Consider the following 24398-nt stretch of genomic DNA (forward strand, 5'->3'; position numbering starts at 1 on the left):
TAGTAAGCCAAATACAGTGTGTCGATTGGCGTACGGTATCAGAATACTCTAATGTATTCATAAAAGAGTAGGCAAGAAGTATGCGGATGAGATTTTGAAGCACACATCCATTGTAATATCAGGGTTCAACCGTAAGTGCTATATAAACCAAGACATATAGTGCTAAAATGATGCTTAACAAAATTAGAGTAGTTAATTCTTTTAACGTTTTTTTTTCTTCTTATTACGAGATATCAACAGGTTATCAGACAATGGTCAAGTTTCCCAGATAAATCATGTCAGTACATATTCAGTATGCCATGCTAGGCAAATATTAATTATTTTGCCAATAGTCTTTTACAGGTCTAGCTAAATAAAAGTACTTGCATTAAATTGTCAAAGGAATATTTCACCCAGAAAAGCAAATCATCTCATTTACTCACCCTAATGCCATCCCAGATGTGTATGACTTTCTTTCATCTGCTGAACACCTCTCAGCTCAGTTGTTCCATTCAATGCAAGTGAATAGTGGCCAGAACTTTGAAGCCCCAAAAAGCACATAAAGTAGCTTAAAAGTATTCCATACCCCTCAAGTGTTTAAATCCATGTCTTCAGAGGCAATAGGATAGGTGTGAGTGAGAAACAGATAATTTATAAAGTACTATAAATCTCCACTTTCCAAATTTTTCTTGTTTTTTGGCAAAACGTTCTAATTTAAAATCCTTTATAAAAGTTAACAGGCTGTAGCTGTGTGGACCCAACATAACTGCCTTTGTCTAAAGAGCAAAAGTCTATTATCCTCCTATCTGAATCACAGGTCTCAAGAGAGTGCAAGATTTATAAACGTAGGAGAGACATAAACCTGAGACCGATATCCAAATACTTGTGAATAAAAATGGTCCTTTGTTTCACATATACCCTCTGTGGTGTATATACACAAGTGAGCAAAACAAAGAATAATCTAGAAAGAGTTTATGCTGAACTGTCCCCACCCATCAGGCATATCCCTCACACACCCAATCGCTTTTTTTCTCACACAAAACACATCCTTCCAGAAACAAGTATTGGATGTTAACATACATTCATTCTAAAGTTATTTTCAAATAAACATTTATGGCTAGTCACATTATGCATCAGGTGCAGGAGAACATATAAAAATTTGTCCGTGTACATCAACACAATCAGAGACACCCACACAAGTACGCTGATGTGAGGGCAACCCAGAGGCACGATTCTTCTATTGTGATTCTTACATGCACAAAGTCCTACTGCATTCCCCAAATACACATCTACCCAACCTAAAACATTCATCTAACACATAACATGATAGCGTCTTATATCAGAGTACAAATTATCTCTCTCCTCCGTGCGTGAGTGAGAAGCTCTGGGATGTGTTCAAATATTACCTGGGTCAAAGGTTGGCCGATTTGTGAGTACACAAACATATACAAAGGCCTATGTGCTGGTGCGCACACTTTAACACATGTACAGAAGATCTGTTACCATCTTCAAGTCCTGTTTAATAATGCTTGTCTCAATGAGGCTTAAGCATCTTGTAGTTGTGTCCATTTGCTGGTCCTCTCTCTCATTCTGTCACACACACGCCTGCGGTGGTTTACTATATATTTTCTCCAGTAGAGGGAGACAAAGTTTGAGACACACAGACGTTGAAGCTGGTCGAACATATGTTGAAGCTGGTAGACCATACCCATAGGACTTCATCTGAGGCAGTTGTTTCGCTTGGTTTCTATCCAGCCCTAGATATGAGAAAAACATACAAATGTATAACCAGACAAACAACATTTCTGAAAAGTTTTGAAAGCAGAAGGCTACAAAATAGCATACTACAATACAAATTACTATTCCTACAGAATACGTGGTATGAATACTGTGCACAGTATGCACATTCTCTGTATGCACAATATACCTGGATGACCTACTACATTTACTTAAATGTACAGCATACAATAGCGCACAATGTGGGGGAAACAATGTAATTGTTGTAATTTCCAGTGTGATGAATGAACCATAACTAATATCAGCTTCAATTTCTTTCTTGACTTAATATTTGATTGCATTTCCAAATGTAATTTTTTTTTTATACATAAAATTGAATTAAAAATACAAAATAACCATTTTCATATCCAATATGTAAACTGGACACCACATGCTGAAATAAAATGCGATAGGAGTTTCAATTATCGTTAAATAATGTACTATTTATTTAAATAGTAGGCAGTACACAGTATATAACTGCATAGTATTTAACGTAGTAAGCTAGTATTCCATTGTTACAAACTATACACGGGACATTTCTAGGTCATAAAAGGCATTACTTGTCAAGACTCTCTGCCTCTGGGTTTTATAAAGAATAGTTTTTCATAGTACAGAGTATAGACCACATGTAGATATGTGTACTTGCGTATAGAGAGGCTGCAGCTGTAAGTGAGAACTCTTCTGTGGAGGCTGGTATCCATAAGTGTCAAATCCACCAATGAAATCGACTGTGACAGAGAGACAAGTATCAAGCCCAAGCACATTAATGTGAGAAAATAATTTTGTAGCCCTTGTCATCAGCACAAACACACACACATACACTTACAGCTGTCCTCATCATCAAGGAAGACTTTACTAACATACCAGGCATAGACAAATCCAAACAGCTGAAACAAAAAATAAATAATGTATAAGTATGTATGCTTTTATGCAATTGACTGTGATTTAATTGGCTCAGTAGTCCTCTGTTTCCTCCTCCTAACAAACATGCTTTAGAAAGCAAGTGAAAGAGAGAACCTGAAAAAGAAAGAGGCAAAATTTGTGCACTCACTGCAAGGAACACTTGCAAGGCTGAGCTGACCACTTCAATGTATTGGTAGTCCAGCAGGCAGCCACTGACAGTGATCACATGATGATCCTGAGGGGCCAATGGCGAGTCAGGCACTGGTGTAACTAAGCAACCAGGCCCATTCTCCATCCACCAGGAACGATGAAGTGATGTGTTAAATGTCATCAGGAAATCCCGATCCTACACAAATACAGCAAACATAATCAGTGATCATTAAAGGTTTTCATATACAATTTTTAATAACAAAGCATAACAATGGATTAAATCTAACATTTATCAATTACCATAGACCAAGTTTACATGCACTTAAGAAAACGTATCGGTTACCTAACGTAACCTCCGTTCTCTCTAGATGAGGGAACGAGTATTGCGTAAGCTAGCTTACGCTACGGGAAAGATTCATCTTTTCTGAGATATTGAAGCCAAAAAATTATCCTTAATTTTTGTATCCATTGTCAACGCAGTGCGGCAGCTGCAGACCTTGAGCGGGCTAGCTAGCGAGCTCATAGGTTGCTCTGTGGCAACTGCTGCAGCCTATAGACGAGCTTGGGCGAACTCGCATCCAATGAGAGGTGTCCGCGCGCTTACTGCATCAAAGCCCGCCAAAATGGGCGTGACTAGAGTGCATATAAACGTAGTTCGTAGGCTGGAACCCTGGTTTTCATTGACTGAAGCGAAAAGTCGCTCGTGGCGCGAGCACGGCCGGCTACCCAATACTCGTTCCCTCATCTAGAGAGAACCGAGGTTACGTTAGGTAACCGATACGTTCTCTTACGAGAGGTTCTCTCGTATTGCGTAAGCTAGCTTACGCTATGGGAACCCATTGTCAACGCCGTGCGCGCCAAGCATCCACTGTATGAGCCCCAGGGAATGAAGGGGGGACCCGGGGGAACCCTTATGAGTGGGAAAATAATATTTGGCCGGCAAGAATGCGGGTCATTGATTGTGTAAAACATAAGCACATAGTGGGAAGGGAACGACACAGCGGCGGTGCCGGTCTGTGTGGAATGTGTCCCATCAGTGCAGCTCACCAGGGGAGCTGTAGCGTATTAAACCGCTAGTAGTTTTGCCTGCAGAGCGGGCACTTCCATATTGTAAAATCTGACAAAGGTGGAGGGGGAAGTCCATCCCGCTGCCACACATATGTCGTGAATGGAAATCCCGCTGGACCATGCCCACGAGGATGCCATGCCTCTAGTGGAGTGAGCCCTAATGCCCAACGGGCATGGCAGGTCTTTTGACGCGTATGCAGCAGCAATAGCGTCCACTATCCATCTAGATAGTGTCTGTTTCGAGGCGGCGAGACCTTTGGTGCGCCCTCGAACGAAACGAAAAGCTGCTCAGAGCGTCTGAAAGCGGTGGAGCGCGCAGTATACAATCTCAGTGCTCTGACCGGGCAAAGGAGATTGGCGTCGCGTTCAGCTATCGGATGCTGGCAGCGCCGATAGGGAAATGACCTGTGCTCTGAAAGGAGTACCGATCACCTTGGGAACATAGCCGTGTCTAGGCTTTAAAATGACCTTGGAGTCACTTGGTCCAAACTCAAGACACGCAGCGCTGACAGACAGCGCGTGAAGGTCTCCCACACGTTTGACTGATGACAGGGCAGTCAGAAAAACGGTTTTGAGTGAAAGGTATTTCAAATCCACGGATTGAAGTGGTTCGAAAGGGGGCTTTCATAGTTTCGAGAACTATAGAAAGATCCCAGATAGGAACCGATGGGGGCGCGGGGGTTCATCCTTCTAGCTCCCCTGAGGAAGCAGATGACCAGCTCGCTTTTACCCCATGACTGGCCGTGCAGGGGTTCAGCGAACGCCGCAACGGCCGCCACATACACTTTGAGCGTGGATGGGGATCTGCCCTTATCCAGCAGCTCTTGTAGAAATACGAGCAGCGACGACACCCCACATGTCCGCGGGTCCAGGTCTCTGTCGGTGCACCATTTTGAGAACACAGACCATTTTGACGCATAGAGTCTTCTCGTGGAAGGGGCTCTAGCGTGTATGATGGTGTTTATTACTCCTTCTGGCAGAGCGACGGGTAGTCGTTGATCACCCACGCATGCAGCCCAGCGCTCTGGGTGGGGATGCCAGATTGTGCCGCGAGCTTGAGAGAGGAGATCTGCTCTCACTGGGATGGGCCACGGCGCTGTCAGTGACAGCTGCGTAAGCTCCGGGAACCATGTCTGATTCTCCCAACGCGGGCTATGAGGAGCACCGAGTGACGCGCTTCCTGATCCTCTGCATTACCTGTGGCAATAGCGAGATGGGAGGGAAGGCGTAAGCGGGCGTCTGGGCCAGTCCTGGGCCAGCGTCCTCGCCAAGAAAATATTGGGCAGTGAGAGTTCTCTTTGGACGCAAAGAGGTCTATCTCTGCTCTGCCGAATAGGTGCCATAACGTCTGGACTGTTTGAGCATGCAGGGACCATTCCCCTGGGGGAATATTGTCTCTGGACAGTCTGTCCGGGCCGTCGTTCAGGTGGCCTGGCATGTGCGTCGCCCTCAGCGAGCGCAGGTGGCACTGGGACCAACTCAGTATGCGTTTCGTCAGATGGAAGAGGTTCCTGGATCTGACACCGCCCTGACGGTTTAGGTAGGATACCACAGATCTGTTGTCCGAACGGACCAGGACGCGGTGACCCTGAATGACCGGGAGAAAGCGCACGAGCGCGTACTCGACCGCTATCATTTCCAGACAATTTATGTGAAGGAGCTTTTCCTGAACTGACCATAGGCCGAAAACCGGAGAGCCCTCGCAAACCGCGCCCCAACCCGTGTTGGACGTGTCTGTCGAGATGACTTTTCGGCGAGATACAGCTCCCATTGTCACTCCCCGCTGATACCATTCGGCCACTGTCCAGGGCTGCAGAGCTGATATACAGGTCTGAGTCACCTTGATGGGCTGGCGGCCTGTAGCCCAAGCCCGGCGAGACGCCGGTGTTTAGCCAATGCTGAAGCGGGCGATGTGCAGTAAACCCAGCTGAAGTACTGCTGCGGCTGAGGCCATGTAACCTAGCACTCTCTGGAATTTCTTCAGAGGCGTGAGGCTGTTCATCTGAAAAGATGCGGCTAGTCGCTGAACACGGCGTGCGCGCTGTGTAGATAAGCAAGCCGTCATTGCCACGGAATCTAGTTCTATTCCCAGGAAGGAAATGGTCTGACTGGGCTGTAGTGAGCTCTTGGTCCAATTGACTGCAAGACCCAAACTGTTCAGATGGCTGAGGAGAACTGCTCTGTGAGACAGAAGCTCCATATGTGACTGAGCCATAATCAGCCAGTCGTCCAAATAGTTCAGAATTCGCAAACCCTGACTCCGCAGGGGTGCGAGCGCAGCATCCATGCACTTCGTGAAAGTACGGGGTGCTAAGGACAGGCCGAACGGAAGGACGGTGTATTGATAAACCTGGCCGTCGGCGAATCTCAAGAATGGCCTGTGACGGGATTTATCTGAATCTGAAAGTATGCATCTTTCAGATCGAGAGAAATAAACCAGTCCCCCTGGCGCACATGCGCGAGGAGTTTCCTGATTGTAAGCATTTTGAACGGTCTTTATGCAAGCACCTTGTTCAAAACCCTGAGATCTAATATGGGTCTGAGGCTGCCGTCTTTCTTGGGAACAAGAAAATAACGGCTGTAAAGCCCCGACTCGCTTAGAGAGGGTGGCACTTTTTCTATGGCCCTTTTGCACAGAAGGCTTGCTATTTCTGAACGAAGCATGCACGCTGCTTCCGTGTTCACAGTGGTTTCGAGCCAGCTCTGAAGCGAGGAGGGCGGCGATCGAACTGTAGCAAATAGCCCTGTTGTATTGTGCTTAACACCCACTTGGATATCCCTGGAATAGCTTCCCACGCTTTGAAGCGTAACGCTAGAGGGTGAATGGCCAATTCGCTCTGATTGCCGCACACAGAGCGCTGAACAAAATGTGTGAGCGCATTTAGTGTGTTCATGCATGATTGCTCGCAGACAGCATGAACAGGCTGTTTTGTGAGTGACTACCCGATTGGAATAAATGGGGAAAGAGTCACATCTGTTACGTGATGCGCAACCATAGTCATGGGCACAGGACTTACACACAGAGGAATGTTTGCTGGCCGTGTAACAGAGCGGGCAGAGAATGGGCGCGAGCACGCATTTGTGGGCGCCTTCATTGACTCTGACGCTCGAGCGGTTCGTAACCGCTTTATGTGAGCGTGCTCTGGTGGGGACACGAGACATGCAGTGCTTGTGTGCAGAAGTGAACACTGGATTGTGGGCACATTTTCTACACATAGGGCTGGTCGTGTGACAGAGCGGGCAGAGAATGGGCGCCGCAGACGCATTTGTGGGCGCCTTCATTGACTCTGACGCTCGAGCGGTTCAGTAATCGCTTTATGAGAGCGTGCTCTGATAGGGGCACGGGATGTGTTATGCTTGTGTGTAGGGGCTGAACACTGGGTTGTGGGCACTTTTTCTACACATAAGACATGTTTGCTCTTTACAAGATTTATTTGGGTCGCCGTGAAAACGGCGTTTGAGTGCAGAGCAAGCGGGCAGTGTCACCGGCTTGTTGGCTGCTAAATTCACCACTGTAGTAGCCTGAGAGAAGGGGACTGACAGGGGGCAAAGCTTTGACGGTGGTCCGGCCGCGGCGGGACTGAGCCGTCGTTTGTTCAACAAAGTTAGGAAGACTTCGGTTGCTCTGGTTTCAGCGTTACCTTAAATCGAGGCCCGCGGGAGGGCGGCGGTCTGCGGCGGCTGTCTGAGCGCGATCGAGGGCGGCCGCCCTGTCGATGCTGAGAAGTCTGAGTTTGTTGAACTGAGCGCTGTGAAGAGGCTCGTGCAGGAGGCTGATCACGTGAGCGGCCTGCAGAGGAGCTAGCGCGACGCGGCAGGAAGAGGTTCATGGCTTGGGTGGCTTTCTGGACTTCTGAGAAGCGGTCAACAATGCCACTCACCGCAGAGCCGAAGAGACCGGTCGGAGAGAGCGTTGCGTTGAGGAACGTGGAGCGCTCTGCTTCTCCCATGTCGGCTAGTGTTAGCCATAAGTGTCTCTCGGTCACAGTCAGCGAGGCCATGCACTTTCCTAGAGCTTGGGCTGCAGCTTTGGTAGCACGAAGGGCGAGGTCTGTCACGCTTCGTAGATCAGTAACAGCCTCTGGGTGCCTGCCTTTCTCATCCCACTCCCGAAGAAGGTCTGCTTGTAGGATCTGTAAAACGGCCATTGAGTGCAGAGCAGATGCGGCTTGGCCGGTGGCGGAATAGGCGCAGCCAACATAGGCGGAAGTCGCTCTGCAGGCCTTAGACGGGAGTACAGGCTTGGAACGCGATCTCGCGGAGGGCGGACAAAGGTGTGCTGCTACCGAGTCCTCGACCGGGGGGATGGAGGAGTAGCCTCTCTCAGTGGCGCCGTCCACCGACGCGAGAGAGGTGGAGACGTGGGAACGGGTCCTGGCTGAAAAAGGAGCGTTCCACGACTTTGCAAGCTCCGTATGTAATTCCGGCAGGAAGGGAGCGGCCCGGGCTGCAGGTGTAGAGCGGCGATGGCTTTGAAGAAAGCAGCCGTCGAGTCTGTTGGGTGCCTGCTCAGGGGCGGTGACCACTCGAACCCGAGGCGGTCGACGGCCTGTGTGAGGAGGCGTGTTAACTCCCCTTCGACTCCGGCGCGGGTCCTGCTGGATTCCTGGGCCGAGGAGGCGGCTTGGGAGCCTGACCACTCCTCGCTGTCCGAAGCCATGATGGAACAGCGGCCCTTATCCTCCGCCTCGTCATCCGAGATGGCAGCAGTGCGGCCGCTCGGCGGCAACTGCGCGTCCCGGGGGGACGGGAAGGGTGAAAGCGATGCTCGAGGGAGAGGCTCCGGCGAGGCAGTCGCTTCAACCAGTTTCCGGCAGCCTTTGTGAGCGGCGCTTCTTCCTGCGCGGCTGAAGGTAAGGCGGCGCGGCGGGTTCTGCTTTGAGCGCTTCGAGTCGAGCCTGCAGGGTCGACATCGGTAGCTCCTCGCAGAAATCGCATCCGCCCTCAGTGAGGGCGAGCTCTGCGTGCCCCAGTCCCAGGCAGAGAGCGCAGATGATGTGGCGGTCTCCTGTGCTGAGAAGGGCGCGACATGAGGCGCAAGTGGAGCGAGGCATCTTGAAAAAGACGCTCGTACTCTTTTGTGAATAGTTTGTGAGAACTAGCTTGCTGAATAAAAGGATACGTCGTCGGATGGCGTAGCTCGCAGGATGGCTGAAGGTGGCTGAGACGGCCGGCTTCTTCTAGCGCTGTCCACGCTTGCTTGATGCCCCTCGAACTGCGACGCGGCTTCCAGGTCAGCGATGCGAAGAGCTTCGCTGAAGAGATGAAAATCAGGGTTCCAGCCTACGAACTACGCTTATATGCACTCTAGTCACGCCCATTTTGGCGGGCTTTGATGCAGTGAGCGCGCGGACGCCTCTCATTGGATGCGAGTTCGCCCAAGCTCGTCTATAGGCTGCAGAAGTTGCCACAGAGCAACCTATGAGCTCGCTAGCTAGCCCGCTCAAGGTCTGCAGCTGCCGCACTGCGTTGACAATGGATACAAAAATTAAGGATAATTTTTTGGCTTCAATATCTCAGAAAAGATTAATCTTTCCCGTAGCGTAAGCTAGCTTACGCAATACGAAAGAACCTCTCGTAAGAGAACTGTTTATTCCAGGGTTTTTACAAAAAGCGGTGTTCTGAAATGTCATGCCAATGAGAACACCGTTTTCCTTACGCCGCTTCCTTTCTCAAGTGTGTTGAAAACGGTTAACACACTTTGGTTTCGCCTGGAGAATGCTGCTTATTTGGCCAGGTAAATGCATTTGCGGCATTCTTACAAGTTTTTGAGGAGTGGACACGTGCGTGACTAACAGAACGGTTAACTAACATCATAGGATGGAGCCCAAAAACAAGTCAACACAACAGAAAGATTTCAAAATTTTTAGCAGTACAGTGGAAAAGAGGAAAAGCACACACACTGTACACTATTAAATATGCCAATTTATACACACCAATTTAATATACTAACTGTCCCTCACTTTTGTGTTTATAGGCTCAAGTCTATTGGAGAATCCTGGAGATTTATGTTAGAGGGAATCCCCACTGTTGCAGTGCAATTCTGCTGCAGCTTGCGATGAAAAGCTAAAGAAATAAACACAGCAACACCTCTGGAATATCTGGAAATAAAGCGAAGCCACAGAGAATAAAATAGTAGGGGTGTACCGATATCATTTAGGAAAAAACCGAGTACCGAATCTTCCTTTTCGGTACTTGCGATACTGATACCCATTTTTTTTTTTTTTCATTCAATCTTATCATTGAATGGTGTCTAAATAAATGAACTCATTAAAACTTTCATCAAATGAAAATAGAACCATTAATTTCAAAATAATAATATATTATATTTATCAAAAGAAGTGCTTTTATACAGAACTTTATAGCACAATCCAAAATAAAACATCAGAGTCACATATGTGAGATAATGCTTAAATAATACAAATTTACTATTGATTTATTATTAGTAGTAGAAGTAGTAGTTGTAGTAGTATTAAAGTGAATACATTACAGTATTTATATATTTCTTGTTTTTCCATTCAAATGTAGCTTTTATTTTGGAGTGATGCACTTTTCGTTTCTGTGCGTTTTTGATGGTAGGAAAATCAGGTCGCTACATGACCAAATGTGATTATTAAAACGCAAAAGGCTGCCATTTAATTAAATAAATATGTAGTCTGTATGTACTTCGCACTACAAAATTAATGAATGCTCTGCTCACTGTCATCTGCTACAAAAAGAGCATGAAACACTTATGATGGTGTTTTCCCATGTATGAGCCAAGGAGCCCTCGGCACGTGGGGCACACAGTACATGCACACTATATATTTATCTCATTAAATCGCAACATTTGCGGTTTAATAATCACATGGATGGAAATCACACTTGGACATAACGTGATTTAAATTTTTGCACTGAATGTTTACGGAATGGCATTCGTACATCAGATTATATCGGAGCTTTTTTTTATGAACACCAGTACGTGAGAGCACGTTATCAGACCCAATACCGATACCAGTATCAGGACATGCCTACAAAATAACGAAGGATTCGTCAGAGGCCTGTTTGTCATTTACACAAGCGTTGCAGGGAAATTACATTCCAGTAGATAAAGCTGCTTACTGAACAAGCCGCATGTTTACAGGAGTAAAGAATAAACAGATAACACAGTGCATGTAAACGCATAAACCGATTTAGAGTCTCAAGGAGCTTTCTAGTGTTCATGTCAACAAGCTACAGTTGTGTTTCTACAGTGACATAACATAGATTCGGTACAGTGCAGTTCACCTACCTGTGACAGGTAACCAACTTCCAGATAAAAACAGATGATGAAAGAGTTCCAGCCAACCCAGACAAGAAGCCACACAGCATACTAGAACACACACACACACACACACACACACACACACACACACACACACACAGAGAGAGAGAGAAAGACAGACATTGAAAAACATGACTTATGTAATGTTTAAAGTCAAAATTAAATCCAAACTCACCCTATTTACTGCCTTAAATGCATAAAATGTATAATTGTGAAAGATTAATTGGTGCATGTTTTTTCAAACCAAAAAACAAAATATTCATAATCGTGAACCAAATTGTAATAACTTTCTCTGAAATTACTACTTTTCCACTGACATCACTTAGGCTACGTGTTGACTTCAAATAACCAGTCACTATTTTATCGGGATCATGTGACACTTCAATAAGAACATATGACATAAAAAAATTTAGTGTGTGTAAAATCACATATGTGCTCAAGTCTCACTACAATTCTGAGTTACATCTAAACTATAATATAGCCTATATAATACAGCAATAACAATGTGTATGTGCCTACCAGCATAAGATATCTGGAGCGGACTTGCATGGTTCCAAACACTCCTAAAATGACAGCCATGATATGGAGGAAATTGGCAAGAATGGGAGCCCACTGATATCCCAGAAAGTCAAACACCTGCCTCTGTAATGCAGCAACCTATGAACAAACAAAGAACACACAATGAACAGTTTAATTTCAATGAACATCCAACATAACAAACTTTCATGAAGTGTACACCAATACATTTCTAAATGAATAAATAAAGGCTTGTGCAAATGCACAAATACAGACAGACAGCCAGACGTATAAACACCAACAGAATGTCTATCTTTGCAGACTTCAAAATGAGCTTACATCTTATTTATTGGCCAGTGTCAGACTGGCACAACAAGCTTGAGATGCTGACTCCCAAGTTAGGTTGGCAAAAGAAAAAGTACACAAAATCTGGTGCTGTTGGCTATTAATTCACAGCTTAAATTGAGACATGCAGCATCCTTCCAATAAATGATCTAACACATTAACTGCATCCAGCATGGCACATTTAATCACACACAACCCCAAAGAGAGACGCAAAGAGCGATAAAAATAAAATAAAATATAGACGTAATGTCAGTCAGTGATGAGTTGAGTTAGCTTAGCTTTACTGCCAATTGTCTGGACGGAGCAAAAGTCTATTGTGACTTTAATAAACTGTGTCTGCAATAAACTGTCATGCAAGCTTTGTACTTTACATACTCATTTAAGTTTTAAGGTTAGCATTGGAGGATTTATTTATTGATGGATTTTAAAAGAATTCAGATGATTGGATAAGAATTTTTGCTGTAAAAAAACTTTCAAAAGACTGTCCAGATTGTGAGGCTCAACCTGAATCAGCAATAAAGCACTCTAGTAGACCAAAAAACCAAAAACATTAAAACCACTATAAATAAAAACCTGGTCTCACATAGGAGTAATCCCAAAGCTCCTTGCTGCAGCTGTTTCCATGGAAACTGCCTGGAGCCCCAGCCCTATGAGAGATGAGTCCCTTCCTCTGGAGCCCCTCATCCACACACCTCATTTATGAGGTACACAAACAAATCATGCATGCACATACATATCTGGGGCATTAGGTTCCTTTAGGAAAAGTTGATGCCGGTGACTCAATGGGAACCAGGACACTTTACACCCATTAGACACAAGCCCTCAGTTTCACCCTCCTAAATTTAGATCCTCCGGCCAAATTAAAGCCCTGTCCTCTTTTATACACAATCCCTCAACATATACACATTTTTTGGGGAGAGACTTCACATGCATTGAGCATAAACAGCACTTTCTCTCCAGCACAATCTTACCAGCTGCAGGCAGCAGATGACCACCAGCGCGCACCTCCCATCGCACCGACCCATGCTCTCGCGCTTGAGGCACGGCTTGGGCCCCGCGAGGCGTCGGGAGAAAGCGGAATCCCCGGTGAGGTCCAGCGCGCTCTTCGGTCTTGCTTCACGGTTTCCGTTTGAAAACATCAAGAAGCCCACCAGGCCGTGTGCATGCTTCCGTGCGTCGATGCTTTCAGACTGATCATACCAGATCTGTGCCGATGGTCCGATTGAATTGTTCTAATTGAAACGTCCTAAGCAGGTAGGGTTACAGCCCGCTGCGGTTCCGAATCCTCCGGATCTGCCACACCTTAATTCCGGGAGTTAATAATCCAAAATACCAAAGAAATAAGAAATACGCGGAGAGATGAGGAAAACACGCTTAACTGGTAGAAATGAGCATCATATGATAAGCATCAGACGGAGCGCGAGACGGGGGGTGGAAAACTGTAGGGAACACAAAGCGCGTCTTTGTGAATTGCGGTGCTGTCCGGTATTCGCTTTTCCGACCCTATGGGGAGGCAGTTGTACCGTACGTGGTCTCAGACCTGCTTGGTAGTTCGAGCACCATCGGCTCTTTATCAACATTGGCACCGAGAGGGTGAGCGGATATGAGTTTGTGGGTGAAAATCAAACACCCTCGTGCAAGTCTACAACCCGCTCGCGCAACCGCATACAGACGCTCGCCTCCAGCTCGACACGATACAACACGAGGCGTTTGTAGTGAGCGCACAAAGAAAATCACCATGCAGTTATAAACACATGTATCAAAGTATATCCCACACTATCCTTATGCAAGTTAGTTAACACATTTTTTATATATAGTTTAGTTTATTATTTTACATAGATTGATACACATATACTCCCAATATTTTAATGTATATTAAAACATCATTACATTTTATGCACAAAAAAGGCAATGCAAACAATCTGGAAATGAGTTTATTAAAAGCATAGAAAATCAAGTCCAACATTTCCCCCACAACTGTTCGTCATTTTCCAAATATATATAAAAAAAATGGCCAAATCCAAATCATATCCCCCATGACCCATCCTCTTTTTACTATCCCATTCAAACACAGTCGCACACGAAAACACCATACACACTCACAAACACAGTTATTGAATCTCTCCGATGAAAAGACGCTTATCACTGGATCCAGAAAGAACTGTGGATGACAAACAGTGGAAAATAATTTAAATGGAAATACATATGTAGCAGAGAGGTACACAGAATGGGTATAGAATAAAAAGGCTTGAAGCTCATTTTTATTCAAGAAAAAACATTAGAGGAAAATACAACATTTAATATTTCTTATTACCAATGGGTTCTTCGGGATGGAAAGCCACCTCATTGACAGATCCAGCATGACCAGGGAGCTTATAAAGGATCCTCCGAGATGTTGTGTCCCAAATATAAACAAACCTAAAGCACAAACACATCACATTTAAGGGATAGTTCACCAAATTCTCTAATTTACTCACCATCATCCCATCCTAGATGTATATGACATTCTTTCTTCTGTAAAACCCAAATTAAGATTTTTTAGAAGAATATCTCAGCTCTGTAGGTCCACACAATGCAAGTGAATGGTGTCCTAAACTTTGAAGCTCCAAAAAGCACATAATGGGAGCATATACGTAATCCATAAGACTCCAGGTGTTAAATCCATATCTTCTGAAGCAATCTGACAAGTGAGGGTGAAAAACAGATCAATATTAAGGTCCTTTACTTTTTTTTACTGTAAATTCTTCTCCCTGCACAGTAGGTGCACTACAAATGCAAATCGCCACGAATGTGAAAGTGGACATTTTCTGTAAAAAAAAAAAATAATTAAATATTGATACGTTTTTCATCCACAGCCATCACTTCAGAAGATGGATTTACACAACACCTAGATTTAAAGTTTTGGACACCATTCACTTACATTATAAAAAGCCGAGATATTCTTCTAAAAATTTTTGTTTTGTATTCTGCAGAAGAAAGAAAGTCATACTCCTGGGACTGCATGAGGGGGAGTAAATGATGAGATAAGTTTCATTTTTCTGTGAGCTATTCCTTTAAACATAACATTACACATACTCGTATTGCACCAACACTGTATACACTAGAAAAACAAGCTGCTTACCTGTCAGCAGATCCAGCTGCAATCTTACTTCCATCAGGAGACCATGAGCATCTGAGAAGATTCTAAGAACACACAAAAACACAAACTTTCAAAGAACCTATTTGCCCTTTCAGTGCCAGTTAGCCACATTAGTGTCTTTGTTGTTTGATGAAAGAATGAAAAACCGTAATAACGCAACACTGATTTTATTTTTCTCCCCTTTTTCTCCCCAATTTGGAATGCCCAATACTTAGTAGATCCTCGTGGTGGTGCGGTTACTCGCCTCAATCCAGGTGGTGGAGGACAAGTCTCAGTTGCCTCTGGTTCTGAGACCGTCAATACACGCATCTTATCACGTGGCACATTGTGCATGACACCACGGAGACTCTGCATGTGGAGGCTCATGCTACACTCCACGATCCATACACAACTTACCACGTGCCCCACTGAGAGAGAGAACCCCTAATCGTGATCACGAGGAGGTTACCCCACGTGACTCTACCCTCCCTAGCAATTGGGCCAATTTGGTTGCTTAGGAGACCTGGCTGGAGTCACTCAGCATGCCCTTGATGCGAACTCATGACTCTAGGGGTGGTAGTCAGCATCAATACTCGCTGAGCTACCTAGGCCCCCTTATTTAACCCTGATTAACATCTACCTACCTTTAATGAACAAATAATTAATTGTCAGGAATCACCAAGTGTAAATAGAACTTTAAAATAAGTATATTTATGGGAATCAATATTCCTTAAAATGAGATTGTCAGGCTTACCTTCTCAAAGTTATGAACATTTCCCTGAAAGATCTTCACACATCTCTCCTTGGGTGCAAATGGACGAATATCCCAGACACGCACTAATTCAAACACATACATACCATAGAAACAATAAATGCAAAAATACAGTAAGCCCAAAGGTGTTCTTGCATAACCACTGTGTGCAATCTCTATGGTTAGTATTCTACAACTGTGTCTCAGATACATGCATGTGTACGAAGTCATACACACATTAATGCATTATAATAAAGGTGAAAAACACATAGAAACATTTACGCTTACCAGAGTTATCCATCGAGTTAGACAGCATGTAAGACCCATCTGAGCTGAGACACAGTCCTGTCACAGAGTCTCCATGACCCTGCATACTGTAAATCAGTTTGTTCTGCCTCAAGTCCCACACCTGCAACATGAGTACATGGGTATACATAAAAAAAATAAGAACAGACTTGATCAAAAGAGCCCGGAAATCATTTGCAGGGTTTTTGTGGCATGCGTATGCACAGACCTTTATGTCATTGTCAATGCCTCCTGAGATGATCTGGTCACTGGTGTCATTGAATGTCACACTAAGAACCTGATAGGTATTCTGGAATGTGTGAACAGAGGCCTTCTTCCTGATGTCCCAAAGCTACAATAAGACATGAATTATTGACAAGTGTCAAGGCAGTGCCATTATTGTTAATGAAAACTAACTCAAATAATTTTTGTTAACTGAAATAAAAATAAAAATTTAAATTATTGTGAAAAACTGAAACTAAACAAATACTCTCATAACTCCAAAACTAACAAAAATCAAAATTCTCAAATTCATTTTAGTTTTAGACATACAAAGTGGGACACTTTGTGGGACACTTGGAAATTTTACATTTCTTGACACTTTTTATTATGATACAAACACCAAATAACCTAACATTACACATTTGAAGAAAGCTTAGGATGTCTTCTACCTTAGTCAAAAGCAAAAATATTCAATACTAGGAAGACCCCCTTTTGACCGAAGTACTGGTAAAGACGAAAAATAATTCTCTAGAAAATATCTATAAAGTATTTGGAATTAATTTGTACATTTTACTATACACATTCATATCATAGCATTAACTTAACTTTTATATAACCTTAACAAAATTAAACAAAAATTTGTCTTTTTTTTTACCATTGGTTTTCCTACCAGTGGTCATGAAATGAGCTCTGCCACACATTCCAAAGTTCACCCAAACATGAAAATTCTCTTGTCACTTATTCACCCGATACCATCCCAGATGTGACGGCTTTCTTCTGCGGAGCACAAATTAAGATTTTTAGAAGAATATCTCAGTGCTGTAGGGCCTCACAATACAAATCAACAGGGTACAAAACTTTGAAAACGTTTTGCTTTCAAAAAAGCACATAAAGGCAGCATAAAAGTAATCTGCAAATGGTTTAATCCATGCCTTTTGAAGTGAAATAATCAGTTTTGGATAAGAACAGACCAAAATGTAACTCCTTTTTCACTGTACATCCTGCAATTGCAGTCTACAGGACCGATAATGATTTCAAGCTCGATTACACTTAGAGTTCGCAGAATGCTAGATGATGCTGGGAAATATAATCAAGCTTGAAATCATGATTGCCAAGGAGACTGCTGATGTCAAGATTTACAGTAAAAAAGGACTTAAAAAACACTGACTACCACCCCTGGAGTCAAGTTCGTATCCAGGGCGTGCTGAGTGACTCCAGCTAGGTCTCCTAAGCAACCAAATAGGCCAGGTTGCTAGAGAGGGTAGTCTCATATGGGGTAACCTCCTTGTGGTCACTATAATGTGGTTCTCACTCTCGGTGGGGTGCGTGGTGAGTTGTGCGTGGATGCCGCAGAGAATAGCATGAAGCCTCCACATGCGCCAAGTCTCTGTGGTAACGGGCTCAACAAGCCCCGTGATAAAATGCACGGATTGACGATCTCAGATGCAGAGGCAACTGAGATTTGTCCTCCACCACCCAGATTGAGGTGAGTCACTACGCCACCATGAGGACTTAAGAGCGCATTGGGAATTGGGCATTCCAAAGTGGGGAGAAAAAAAAAGGACATAAATATTGATCTGTTTCTCACCCACATCTATCATATCTCTTCTGAAGGCATGGATTTAACCACTGGAGTCGTATGCATTACTTTTATGATGCCTTTATGTGCTTTTGAAGCAAAGTGTTGCCCCTATTGACATTGTATGGACCTACAGAGCTGAGACATTCTTCGAAAACTCTTCATTTGTGTTCACAAGAAGAAAGTCATAACATCTGATACGCCATGAGGGTGAGCTTTTTGGGTGAACTACTCCTTTTTTCACTCCCCAAAGACTAGTTTAGTAATGATTTATTATAATTTAAGGAAATACATACGGATACAATATGGATCAAACTTAAATGTCCCTAGTCAATTTACCCATATTCACCCTATATTATAACATTTGCAACATTTACAATCAACATTAAACATGAAAATACCACTAGATAGAGGTAACAAGATTGTCCCGAGAAATGAAATTATGTTGGACTTTTTAAAATTACACCAGTAAACACTCAGCTTTGGGAGCAATAAAAAAAAAAATTAAAACTAAAATACAAACTAACAAAGAAACTACAAAACACTAAGAAAATTAAAACTACAAACAAATGAAAACTAAACTAAAATGTAATGAAATTTATAATATAAAATAGAAATAAAAATGAACTAAAAATCCAAAACTATAATAACACTGTGTCAAGGAGGACATATTTAAAAGTTTTCAACACTATAAGCCTGGAACACAAACAGCATTTAACAAAACTATTCCCTTAACACTTAATACTTGTTAAGGTGAGAATCATCATGGTCTTAAGCTGTCTGAACATTTTTCTCAACGTTAAAATGCATGATAAGCGACAAACTAAAGCACCACTGAGCTTGTTTCACTACCATGTCATGTTTTTTCTCCAAACAGTGAGGAAGTTCATTTTGACTATGCAAGTCCCAGTGTTTAAGATAAAAATGTGATTATGTGAAAGATATGATCTGCAATTTTCTCTGTAAACTAGCAGCAAAAATTGAAAGGTGGTGGTGGCATAATGGTTAAAATATCTGAGCTAGCATCCAAGTCAAATGTTCAGAAATCCTGAATTGCAATCACCACAGACCCTAGATTGCTCCAGGAGGATAGTCACTGTTGTAAGTCACTTTGGATGAAAGCCTCAGCAAAACATCATGAAGAATAACCCAAATACTACAGCCATGTTGTAAGTGTTCGTTTTCCAGATTACATATTTTTTGTTTATTCTGATTAATTAAAAGAAAACTTCCTCTATAATCTGGGCCATACTGAAACTGTGAGTGAAAAGTCAGTCTCTCAAGATTCATTGTGGGTTCACGAGGACAAGACATGTAACAGAATTCTGGAGAGTTTGGAGTCTAGACTTGGGGGAGTCATATTTACCTTCACAGTACCATCATCACTGCCTGTGCAGGCCAGCTGTGGGCCGCGTCGAGCCGGAAAACAGGAGTTCACAAAGGAAGTGTGACCTTTCAGACGCTTCACACGCTCCCCTGTCTCACTGTCCCACACACACACTGTCTTGTCTGTACTGGCTGAGAAGAGCAGACTGAAAGACACAAATAATGGCTGAATCAGTGACACCGTTTACACCTGGTATTAAAAGGTTAGTTCACCCAAAAATGAAAATTCTCTTATCATTTACTCCTCATGCCATCCCAGATGTGAATGACTTTCTTTCTTCTACAGAACACAATTTTTTTTTTTTTTAGAAGAATATCTCAGCTCTGTATGTCCATACAATGCAAGTGAATGGTGGGCAGAACGCTGAAGGTCCAAATATCACATAAAGGCATCATAAAGATAATCCATACAACTCCAGTGATTTAATTAAGGTCTTCTGAAGTGATCCAATCAGTTTTGAGTGAGAACAAACCAAAACATAACTCCTTTTTCGCTGTAAATTTTACCATGGCAGTCTCTAGGCAGGATCATGATTTCCAGCTTGATAATGCTAGATAGCGCTATAGGAAGTGTAATCGAGCTTGAAATCATATTTGACAAGGAGACAGCTGTCAAGATGTGCAGTGAAAATGAGTTACATTTTGGTCTGCTATCACTCAAAATCGACTGGATCGCTTCAGAAGACATTGATTCAACCATTGGAGTTGTATGGATTACCTTTATGTGATATTTGGACCTTCAAAATTCTGGCCACCATACACTCGCATTGTGAGGACCTACAGAGCGAAGAAAGTCTTTCCCAAAGTCTACACATCTGGAATGCATGAGGGTGAGTAAATCATGAGAGAAATTTCATTTTTGGGTGAACAATTCCTTTAAGATGCATCTCGGGGACACATCGTTGAGTGAGAACCACATTATAGTGACCACGAGGAGGTTACTCGATGTGAAACTACCCATCCTAGCAACCAGGCCAAATTGGTTGCTTAGGAGACCTGGCTGTAGTCACTCAGCACTCCCTGGATTCAAACTCGTGACTCTAGGGGTGGTAGTCAGCATCAATACTCGCTGAGCTACCCAGGCCCGCCAATAAACATATTAACTGTTTTGTTTTCATGTTAACACGTTAGTTACAATCAAAGTGTTTGGTAAGATAAATACAGAAAAAAAAAGTTAATTTTATAAAACCCCAAGGTTATTTACTTATTTTTAAATAAACCTGTTGTGAAAATCAGAGTACATTATATTTCCACAAAAAAAAATCTAGTTTAATACTAACAAGGAGAGTACCTGCACTTTTGTTCTTCCACTTCAAGCACTGGATGTGATCACATGCGTTTTTGACTACCACCGTATGTGGTTCTTGTGATTCAATCACAAAACATTTTCGGCCAGATTTAGACCTGTATTTAGCGCGGACCACATGTGATTGGATCACCCGAAATGCATCTTTATACCAGATGTAAGGGTCAGTGAGAGAATGATGCTTGTATGAAAGTGCAAAAGAGTGAAGCTTTCAGCACAGTCCGTCTACAGTGTAAATAATGCAGAGAGCCCTGTTTATTCCTCACACAAACATACCTGCCATCTGTGTTGTAGTGAAGATCCATCACAGCTCCACTGTGGCCTTTAAGTGTCGCATAGTTCTCACAGTCTCCATAAACATTCCACAGTACTGCAAGAACACAAATAAATCAAAAGTGATTCAAAAACAACCATGCAGATAAATAAATCAACATTTAACCCACAAAGCAGGAGATCAATGTATATATATTTAAAGTGAGACTAAGACATAGTCTGATGACTTACAGATGAGCCGGTCATATCCCGAGGAGGCTAATGTGGCTCCATTGGGATGAAACTTGCAGCAGTAAACTTCTCCTTCATGACCTGAGAGCAGCATTATAGGAGCCTGCAAACTGGAGCTGCGCGGGGGACCCTGATACAGACACAGAGAAAGACAGTTCTATATTTGTGCAGGTGGTGTAGGAGGATGAAGCCCCCTTAACATTGACTGCAGATGGTCATATTTAGAGGAGGTTTTACCATAGCAGAGAGCTGCTGGTTCTGAGCTGCGGTCACCAACTCGGTCCGGGGTCTCTTCAAACCAACCGGAACAACTGCCATGTCTGCCCCACGCTTCTTCGGTTCGATCATTGTTGTGTAAATACTCAAATCTGATCTTACTATCAAAGCTGAACTAACTATCTAATGAATGAGTTTTCAAGCTTAACACCAACATCAAGCTAGTACGCACGCTCGCAGAGTAAAACGCATCTAGCTACACGAACCCTTCTGATTGGTTGTTGCGGACAAACCGTGATCTTATTGGCTACTGGTCCATGACCCGGAAGGAATAAGCAGTCAGTTTGTGCTCATGTTTGATCAAAACAAGGCGGAAAGCGGTTCTTTAAACGTGTTTACATTATGCGTTGTGCTGTGATGTTTATTTGGTCAATTAAGAGAATGTCAGGAGTTAGGTTTTAAGCTGATTTTGAGATCAAAAGTGCCCAAATTTGGCACGTACGCTCTGTTTATAATGTTGTTTTATCAAAAGTTGTATGAGTATGACCTGATCCCATCAGGCACTGACTGCAAAACAAAACAGTAAATTTGCATGAGATGCATTTAGATTAGAGTTTTTTGTAATTGTGCAGAGACCAATGAAATGCAGTGCGCGTCTCTCCAAAAAAGCAATATATGTCTATATAGAGAGGTGTATACGGTATGTGGTATGAACAGCATCTCTGAAAAATAGTGATGGCATCAAGATGCAATGGTCAAAGGAATAGTTCATCCAAAAATGACGATTCTCTCATCATTTGCTCACCCGTATGTCGTTTTTAAAACTCTTATGACTTTCTTCCGTGGAACAAAAACGAAGATATTTTAATGGAGATATGATGTCTGTTTGTAAATTTTTGTTTACAGACAGATTGTTTCACTTTTAATTGACTATATCACAATTCCAGTGGGTCAGAATTTTACATACACTAAGTTAACTGTGCCTTTAATCAGCTTGGAAAATTCCAGAAAACGATGTCAAGCCTTTTGACAATAAGCCTATTAGATTCTGATAGGAGGTGTACTGAATTGGCGGTGTACCTGTTTATGTATTTTAAGGCCTACCTTCAAATTTAGTGACTCTTTGCTTGACAATCATGTGAAAATCAAAATAAATCATCCAAGACCTTAAAAAAGTCTGATTCATCCTTGGGAGCAATTTCCAAATGCCTGAAGGTACCACGTTCATCTATGCATACAATAGTACACAAGAAAAGTGGTAATCAATCCCAGTACAACAGGAAAGAAACCTTGTAAAGATGCTGGAGGAAACAGGTAGACAAGTATCTATATCCACAGTAAAACGAGTCCTACATTGACAACCTGAAAGGCTGCTCAACAAGGAAGAAGCCACTGCTCCAAAACTGCCATAAAAAAAAAGCCAGACTACAGTTTGCAAGTGCACATTCGGACAAAGATCTTCCTTTTTTGAGAAATGTCCTCTGGTCTGATAAAACAAATATGTAACTGTTTGGGCATAATGACCATCGTTATGTTTGGAGGAAAAAGGGTGAGACTTGCAAGCCAAAGAACACCATCCCAACCCTGAACAGGTACATGTAACGGATTATGTAAAATACAAAATATTAGTAACTGTATTCCACTACAGTTACAATTTAAATAATTGGTAATTAGGATACAGTTACATTCAAAAGTATTTTGATTACTGAAGAGATTACTTTGCATTTTATTGTCATTTGTTTCATTTACTATTTAGTCCTTTCAGATGGAAAACATTTATACATATAAATGATGTGATCCAAAGTGCATTTGAACAGCGGTGAAACACTTTCTTATGATGGGTTGCATTCATAGGAGCAGACAGAGAAGTAAGTTTGAAGTAGGTTTAGAGCAGAAGAAAAAGAAATAATCCTTGTGTAAATTGTCAGCTTTACGCTAAGCTAAAATGCTATTTCTAGCCATTTTACATGCACATGTTACCAGTCATGATCACATTTGTTTATATCAAGAAAATTCATGTTGGAATAAAACAAATTTTTTTTTCTAGTAAGACTTTTGATACAGGGCAAAAATCGTATTCTTGATAATAATCTTCGTATTGTTTTCCTGTAAAAATATCTAAAAATCCTTAAAACAAGATCAATTTGATTAATCTTGTTTTAGAAACAACACTGTATAAGATATTTAGGTTTTTCAAAGAATGCATTTTTAACATTTGTATTTTGTCTTGCTGTACTGGCAGCATCATGTTGTGGGGTGCTTTGCTGCAGGAGAGACTGGTGCATTTCACAAAATAGATGGTATCATGAGGAAGGAAAATGATGTGGATATATTAAAGCAGCATCTCAAGAAATAAGCCAGGAAGTTAAAGCTCAGTTGCAAATGGGTCTTCCAAATGGACAATGACCCCAAGCATACCTCCAAAGTTGTGGCAAAATGGCATAATGTCAACAAAGTCAAGATATTGGAGTGACCATCACAAAGCCCTGACCTCAATCTGATTTAAATTTTGTTGACAGAACTGAAAAAGCATGTGCGAGCAAGGAGGCCTACAAACCTGACTCCGTTATACCGGTTCTGTCTGGAGGAATGGGCCAAAATTTCAACAACTTATTATGAGAAGCTTGTGGAAAGTTACCCAAAATGTTTGACCCAAGTTAAACAATTTAAAAGGCTATGCTATCAAATACTAAAAGTGTATGTACATTTCTGACCAACTGGGAATGTGATGAAAGAAATAAAAGCTGAAATAAATAATTCTCTCCATTATTATTCTGGCATTTCACATTCTTAAAAGAAAGTAGTGATCCTAACTGACTTAAGACAGTGAATGTTTTCTACGATTGAATGTCAGGAATTGGGAGTTTAAATGTATTTGTCTAAGGTGTACTGTATGTAAACTTCAACTGTATGTGTCATTTTATCAAGTAAATTTATCTTGTTTTAAGGATGTTTGAATATTTTTACTGGAAGACCAGACAAAAAAAATTC

At 42.5% G+C, this 24398-nt stretch overlaps 2 protein-coding genes across 6 annotated transcripts; both read right to left on the reverse strand.

Moving 5' to 3' along the window:
• Positions 1-401: 401 nt before the first annotated feature.
• On the reverse strand, positions 402-13694 carry LOC127650733 (sodium/potassium-transporting ATPase subunit beta-1-interacting protein 1-like). 4 transcript variants are annotated; one of them, XM_052136340.1, is made up of 7 exons: positions 13012-13694; positions 11699-11836; positions 11147-11227; positions 2807-3004; positions 2582-2642; positions 2402-2483; positions 402-1736 (listed from the first exon to the last, which is right to left on the reverse strand). In XM_052136340.1, the coding sequence occupies exons 1-7, from the start codon at positions 13177-13179 to the stop codon at positions 1727-1729; spliced, it is 738 nt and encodes a 245-aa protein (XP_051992300.1). In that variant the 5' UTR covers positions 13180-13694; the 3' UTR covers positions 402-1726. The 4 variants fall into 4 exon arrangements, with proteins under 4 accessions (XP_051992300.1, XP_051992298.1, XP_051992297.1 ...); XM_052136338.1 differs by having other exon boundaries at positions 2576-2642; XM_052136337.1 differs by lacking the exon at positions 402-1736 and having other exon boundaries at positions 1973-2483.
• Positions 13695-13890: 196 nt separating this feature from the next.
• Positions 13891-21698, reverse strand: LOC127650857 (U5 small nuclear ribonucleoprotein 40 kDa protein-like). Of its 2 annotated transcripts, none has more exons than XM_052136490.1 (10): positions 21429-21698; positions 21192-21321; positions 20964-21057; positions 19362-19527; positions 16424-16546; positions 16198-16318; positions 15913-15995; positions 15162-15223; positions 14355-14458; positions 13891-14201 (listed from the first exon to the last, which is right to left on the reverse strand). In XM_052136490.1, exons 1-10 carry the CDS (start codon positions 21537-21539, stop codon positions 14152-14154), a joined length of 1044 nt encoding a protein of 347 aa, XP_051992450.1. In that variant the 5' UTR covers positions 21540-21698; the 3' UTR covers positions 13891-14151. The 2 variants fall into 2 exon arrangements, with proteins under 2 accessions (XP_051992450.1, XP_051992451.1); XM_052136491.1 differs by lacking the exons at positions 13891-14201; positions 14355-14458 and adding exons at positions 14467-14847; positions 14961-15037.
• Between the last annotated feature and the right edge of the window lie 2700 nt (positions 21699-24398).

The sequence above is a fragment of the Xyrauchen texanus genome, chromosome 10 (genome assembly GCF_025860055.1).
Source record: "Xyrauchen texanus isolate HMW12.3.18 chromosome 10, RBS_HiC_50CHRs, whole genome shotgun sequence".
NCBI lineage: Eukaryota > Metazoa > Chordata > Actinopteri > Cypriniformes > Catostomidae > Xyrauchen > Xyrauchen texanus.